Source organism: Branchiostoma lanceolatum, chromosome 13 (assembly GCF_035083965.1).
Source record: "Branchiostoma lanceolatum isolate klBraLanc5 chromosome 13, klBraLanc5.hap2, whole genome shotgun sequence".
Classification (NCBI taxonomy): domain Eukaryota; kingdom Metazoa; phylum Chordata; class Leptocardii; order Amphioxiformes; family Branchiostomatidae; genus Branchiostoma; species Branchiostoma lanceolatum.
In genome coordinates this window covers 16,191,839-16,199,125 of record NC_089734.1, presented here as the reverse complement: position 1 = coordinate 16,199,125, position 7,287 = coordinate 16,191,839, and the positions used below count along the sequence as shown (strand labels likewise).

Here is a 7,287-nt window from a genome sequence, read left to right as displayed (position 1 = left end):
ATACCAAAGTGAGATTTTTTCTGGCTGAATTTTTTATCAGATGTTGACCTTAGTATTGCCTATCAAATGAGAGGCTTGAAAGCCTGGGTTCTTGTTTCATCGATGTGTGGCAGTCCCTGAAAGTAGGTCATTCTTTGCACTTGTCCTCAAATTTGGATTTTTGGCTGTATTTCAGCTAATGAAAGTACCAAAGTGAGATTTTTGTCTGGCTGAATTTTTTATCAGATGTTGACCTTAGTATTGTCTATCAAATGAGAGGCTTGAAAGCCTGGGTTCTTGTTTCATCGATGTGTGGCAGTCTCTGAAAGTAGGTCATTCTTTGCACTTGTCCTCAAATTTGGATTTTCGGCTGTATTTCAGCTAATGAAAGTAAATTTTGTCTGGCTGAATTTTTTATCAGATGTTGACCTTAGTATTGTCTATCAAATGAAAGGCTTGAAAGCCTGGGTTCTTGTTTCATCGATGTGTGGCAGTCCTTGAAAGTAGGTCATTCTTTGCACTTGTCCTCAAATTTGGATTTTCGGCTGTCTTTCAGCTGATGAAAGTACCAAAGTGAGATTTTTTCCTGGCTGAATTTTTGTCAGATATTGACCTTAGTATTGTCTATCAAATAAAAGGCTTGAAAGCCTGGGTTCTCGTTTCATCGATGTGTGGCAGTCCCTGAAAGTAGGTCATTCTTTGCACTTGTTCCCAAAATTATGTATGCAGGGGCATTATGTATTCTAACGATCGAAAATCACAGCAGCTGCACCTGCTGCAGGCCTTATCCCTACTCGATGTGCACAATATCAACTTCAAAACTTCAAAATTAACTCCAAGCAGCCTTTATTGCTATGGCGCAGATGTACCAACATCTTACCATGGTGGTAAGTAGACGTTTTATTCCGCAGAGTAACATTACCCCCCACCCCCGACTGTGACCCCTCCAGCACAGAGTAACCCCCTCCCAACAAAGTAACACCATCCCCCATAGGCTAACACCCTCCCACAGTGTAATTGCCTCCCCCCAGTGTAACACCCTACCCGTAGAGTAAGCCCCTTCCAACAAAGTAATTCCCCTCTCACAGAGTAACACCCTCCCACAAAGTAACACCCTCCCACAAAGTAACACCCTCCCACAATGTAACACCCTCCCACAAAGTAACACCCTCCCACAAAGTAACACCCTCCCACAAAGTAACACCCTCCCACATAGTAACACCCTCCCACAAAGTAACACCCTCCCACAAAGTAACACCCTCCCACAAAGTAACACCCTCCCACAAAGTAACACCCTCCCACAAAGTAATACCCTCCCACAAAGTAACACCCTCCACAAAGTAACACCCTCCCACAAAGTAACACCCTCCACAAAGTAACACCCTCCCACAAAGTAACACCCTCCCACAAAGTAACACCCTCCCACAAAGTAACACCCTCCCACAAAGTAACACCCTCCCACAAAGTAACACCCTCCCACATAGTAACACCCTTCCACAAAGTAACACCCTCCCACAAAGTAACACCCTCCCACAAAGTAACACCCTCCCACATAGTAACACCCTCCACAAAGTAACACCCTCCACAAAGTAACACCCTCCACAAAGTAACACCCTCCCACATAGTAACACCCTTCCACAAAGTAACACCCTCCCACAAAGTAACACCCTCCCACAAAGTAACACCCTCGACAAAGTAACACCCTCCCACAAAGTAATACCCTCCCACAAAGTAACACCCTCCACAAAGTAACACCCTCCCACAAAGTAACACCCTCCACAAAGTAACACCCTCCCACAAAGTAACACCCTCCCACAAAGTAACACCCTCCCACAAAGTAACACCCTCCCACAAAGTAACACCCTCCGACAAAGTAACACCCTCCCACATAGTAACACCCTCCACAAAGTAACACCCTCCCACAAAGTAACACCCTCCCACAAAGTAACACCCTCCCACATAGTAACACCCTCCACAAAGTAACACCCTCCCACAAAGTAACACCCTCCCACAAAGTAACACCCTCCCACATAGTAACACCCTCCACAAAGTGTCACCATCCACAAAGTAACACCCTCCCACATTGTAACACCCTCCCACATAGTAACACCCTCCCACAAAGTAACACCCTCCCACAAAGTAACACCCTCCCACAAAGTAACACCCTCCCACATAGTAACACCCTCCCACAAAGTAACACCCTCCCACATAGTAACACCCTCCCACAAAGTAACACCCTCCACAAAGTAACACCCTCCCACATAGTAACACCCTCCCACAAAGTAATACCCTCCTACAGAGTAATACCCCCAGTGTAATCCCCTCCCCCACAGAGTAACACCCTCCCGCAGAGCAACACCCACCCATAGAGTACCCCCCCCCCCCAGTAACCCCCTCCTCATAGAGTGACCCTTCCCACAGTGTAACCCTCTCCCCACAGAGTAACACTCTTCCACACGTTACAATCCACTCACCCACAGAATAACCCCCTCCCATCAAAGGAGCCCCCTCCCACCTTGCTCCCACAGAGCAACCTCCTTTCTCAGAGTAACCCCTATCCATACAAACACAGCTTCACCACCTCCCCACATGGTAACCCCTCCCGTCAGAGTAACCCCCATCCCCGTTAGCAGTCACAGTGGACTAGTGACCTTACACACGTGTGTGCGGTGGCAGTCACATGGCTGACTGCATCTGTGACCTTCTAACAAGGGGCCACGATGTATAAGAAACGTCGTCCCTGAGCGATACAAATGGTCACATAATAGACATAGGCATGTCCGACACTTCAGTTAAGACATATTTGCTGTACTTCTGAACACCAAGGTAAGTTGCCCTAGCTATCCTAACAGAATGTTGTAGACATTTATAAGTAACATGCTATGGGTCTGTTGGAATGCCACAGTTGAAGGCCTGAACATTGTCCTAGTTTTCTCTGACCTCGTCCCCATTTCTTTTTACCTATGTTATCCTCGTTTAATTTAATGTCCCATCGTCCTCCCATCCTAGCTCTGTATAAAGTTAGGTCTCAAGACATTGCCACTTAATATTTTGCTCATGGCAGCTCAAAAAGATTGTCATAGGACGTCAAAAATAATCTTTCTCTGACTGTTTCTGACTGTGACACAAGCAACAAAGCACGTTCACTTGGATGGTACAGTAATCACAACAGGTACATGTATAACACCTGTGGGCATGCAAGACAATAGGCAGTGTGAACTGACACGTAAAATCAAATCCACCTTGTTCAACCACTGCAGTAGTGAAAAAAAAACAGTGTAAGACGGACTCCTGGAAATTATATCTGAAGTTTTCATACTGAAAAACCAAAGCTGCAAGAATCGAGACGGGTGAGCCCATTGCAGTCCCTGTAAGGGGTGTCCTAGGGTTATTTCCTCCTCCGCCAAGGTTATGCACCAGTTGGTACGGCCATACAAGCCCACGCAAGACCATTACAGTTCTGTGAGGGGTATGCTTCGTTGAGCCCCATCCCCCTAGTTTATGCACCCGTTGGTGCAGTAACACAAGGTTAGGCGAGACTATTACAGTCCTGTAGGGGGTGTGTTTGAGTTCCCCTCCCTCTAGGTTATGTACCGGTCAGTATACCCATTAAGCTCAGGCGAGACTATTACAGTCCTGTGAGGGGTGTGCTCGGTTAAGTCCTACAGCCTGTGCATTTGTCGGAACAGTTATACAAGCCAGGGCGAGACCATTACGTCCACTATGAGGGGTGTTCTCGTGAGTGGGATACAAACCTTCAGACTCATGGCTACAGTCGTTGTCTTTACTGCTGTTACGTGGCCACATGATAGAGCATTGAATGACAGCAACTTTAGATACATTTCGAACACCTTTTGCGTTTAAGCTATGTCAGTATAAATCTCTTGAAAATTAGCCCCTAATTTGCAATACAAAGTGCTCGGCCCCTAATACGACGCAATGCAACACAATACCAACCTCCTTCTATAGTAAAGTTCAGTTCTTCAGTACAATATCATCGACGTCGTTATACTTCAGGTACATGCTATAACTGTTAGAAACCTCACAGGCATCTGAATCATCTAAGGGCCTGTCCACACTTGTACGTACGTTTGTCCAAGTCAGAATCAGAATTTGTTGCGTGTTGGTGGGTAAAGTTCTTTTTTGGTGGGTAAAGTTTGCAGAGAAGTTGTGTTCTACATTGACCCACCGTTTTGCAGCCTAACTATCGAACTGAATAGATCACTTCTTAGGTCGCAAAATTTACTTTAAGAAGAAGAAAAAAATACGCAACTGATACGGACTTGAATATACGCACAAGTATGAACGCTCCCTAACGCACACGGCTTTGTTTTTTCCTAATCTTTGTATAACACTATTCCTTATTAAACCCTCAGTATTTTACTCTCATCGATGGGTGAACATCGTGCGACAAGATGAAGAAGACCACGCTTCTCGTCCTAGCCGTGGCGTTCACAGGCTACCTGTTCATCGGAGGAGGAGTTTTTCACGTTTTGGAGTTTCCGCACGAGGAGAAGATACGAGAGAAAACGTTCAAGATTCATCAGCATCAAGACGAACTCTACGAGCGGTTGTTTGACCATGACTTCTTTGACAATCGCACTAGACACGCCACAGACAACCCGGACCATCTTCTGAGACAATACGAGGTTACCGTGTTGGTAAAAAGAGTGAAAGAGTACTTGGACGAAACCTACAGAAACTTGACGTGGGAAACTCACGAACAGTCTGGCAACACGACCAACATGACACAATCTATGATCAGACTCAAGCACGTCCCCACAATGGTTCTGTCCCAGCACCAACTAGAGGACATCATACAAACGGTTTGGGAAGCTTCAGAAAGCGGACTCCACCCCTTCAGTAGTGACGAGGCAGACAGCTCGCCACCACACTGGGATTTCCTCCCGTCCGTTACCTTCTCAATGACGGTGGTCACGACCATCGGGTACGGCGTGCACCCACCTCGGACTACAGGAGGCCGTGTTTTCGTCATTTTCTACGCGCTGCTGGGGATCCCTCTCACGGCGGCGTTTCTCAGCGGGCTAGCCGGGGTCATGGGTAACATGGTCCAGAGGGTCACCAACGCTTTCCAGAGGTGTCACAAGAAGTGCACGCCTGCCAGGGCCTCGTACCTAGCGTGGGCGTTATGTCTGTTCGTGGGGATAGGGGTGTTCTTTGTTTTGCCGGCTTTGGTGGTGCATCACGTTGAGAATTGGAGTTTCGTGGATTCCGTCTACTTCATGTTCGTGTCGCTTAGTACCATCGGGTTCGGCGACTTCGTGGCCGGCATCGAGAAGAAGAAATACTGGGAGGGCTACAGGATCCTCATGAAGGTGATGATATGGTCTTTGTTAGTAATCTCCAAGCAGATCTATTGGTGGCAACGACAGTATCTGTCAAAAGCTAGCAGTCCAAATGGCCACCGAGATTTGCAAGCGCTCAAACAGGGAGGAGCATTTCTTTTCAAAAATGGTGTTATTGCCCCTCCTCGTTCGTATTACTGTTAATAAGACTATAAGAAGATAGAGGGGCAATGTCCCCATTTTTAAAAAGAAATTCTCATTCATGTTTGAGTGCTTGCAGATTAATAATAACTAGCCAGTGATACTGCTTTTGCCAGTTGGATACTACCATTGCCACTGATGGATCTACTCGGAGATTACTTTATTTGCACGTTCATGCACACACATTCTATCATGCAGTCGTTTCACTATTACATGAAACGTTTACATGAAAGTTTACTGAACAGTGAGAGGAACAAAGCAACAAAAGGCATGCTACACAACATCAATCATTTACAAAACAGTCAAACATACAAAGGCTATGCTATGATTCATCATTGAGGTTACCGTGCATATTTCTCTTCCCTCTTTTTAAAACAAGGGTATACGATTTCACGAGTTCTTCACGATTTTTTTTTATAATTTTGTCAGAGGATGTTATTATATATGCAAACAGTTCGTCCTAGTAAAGTTTTTGAAAGTTACTGTACATCAAATTGTAAAATTATTGAATCCGTAGTATCTCGTTGCATCGTTTTGTTTTAGACTGAGGGTTACATATTTATTTTATTTTCAATATGCATTGCTTCAGGGTTTCTTTTAAATACTTGTAGGTTTGAACTTTCTATTTAATCAAATACGTTTTGAATTGCATGTTATATGTTTGTAAGCTGCAGTCATGGTGATGAAAACATTTTATTTTAAAATGAGTATGCCCGTTGAAACATTGTAACCAATTCATGGTCCTATCATGAGACACTGCCAGTCTGTACATTTCTAAGAAATAGAATCTTTTATCAAGGTCTGGCACAACGGTTAGAGCGTTGAACCAATAGGTACCGGGTTCGATGCCCACCACGCCAAGAAGTTTTTACCTTTGGAAATGCAAATATTACGACCTTCCCTGGCGGTGGAGTGACGCCCACCGAGCCTCTTCGGCTAATCTATCTAGAAGTGTGCCAAGAAACACACAACGGATTTGGTTGCCGATGTGCCAACATCTACCACCAAGAACAGTACTATTTTTTCAATCTTTATTTCTTTTTTATATTAAGGTCTGGATCGTCGTGGGTCTGGCGTTCCTGGCCACCATCTTCGACATCATCTCACAGGCCATTAAGAAGGTGGAGGACAAGATAGAGGAGGAGGCGGATGCGGAGGAAGACACAAGTGAAGGAGAGAAGACGGGGGAAGACAATCTTAAACGTGATGTGGGGGATACGGAAGAGCAGAGAGATGGCAACAGTAAGGACCTAAATATGCAGACCAAAGAGGATGATAAAGAAGGGACGGTCACTCCGGTTGCCAGTCATCTGCAGGGCAGCACTAGGAGGCCACGTGTTCCGCTGATCATGATTGTTGACAACCCTGCAACCGGGCGACAAGCCAGGCAGCATGTCTGGCAGATGTAGCAGCTACTGACATAATTCCACCAGGGTACATAATTCGCCATCCTGAAAAGACACGTCCAAACAGATTTCCAACCAAATTAATGTCCCCCAGTATGATACACTCCTGCTCCTTTTGAAATATATGAGAGAGAGAAGAGGGAGAGAGAGAAAGAGATACGATGTAGAGAGAGGGTGAGAGAGAGAGAGAGAGAGAGAGAGAGAGAGAGAGAGAGAGAGAGAGAGAGAGAGAGAGAGAGAGAAACTAGGTGGCGAAGCATTGTGCTTTTTTAAGTAGCTAGTAGTAATGCAATGCGGCTTCGCTATGTTTTTTTAAGCCAAGCAAGTATGCAAGTGATTTTCATTCGTCAGGCGCCGCCATCTTGGTGTGTAGAACTGTGCATTTGCAAAGGGCT

General features: G+C 45.5%; 1 protein-coding gene across 1 annotated transcript; it reads left to right on the top strand.

The window, feature by feature from the left end:
- Window positions 1–2,552: 2,552 nt before the first annotated feature.
- On the top strand, window positions 2,553–6,925 carry LOC136447586 (potassium channel subfamily K member 2-like). The gene is made up of 3 exons (XM_066446589.1): window positions 2,553–2,805; window positions 4,356–5,315; window positions 6,539–6,925. The coding sequence occupies exons 2-3, from the start codon at window positions 4,395–4,397 to the stop codon at window positions 6,893–6,895; spliced, it is 1,278 nt and encodes a 425-aa protein (XP_066302686.1). The 5' UTR covers window positions 2,553–2,805; window positions 4,356–4,394; the 3' UTR covers window positions 6,896–6,925.
- Window positions 6,926–7,287: the final 362 nt, after the last annotated feature.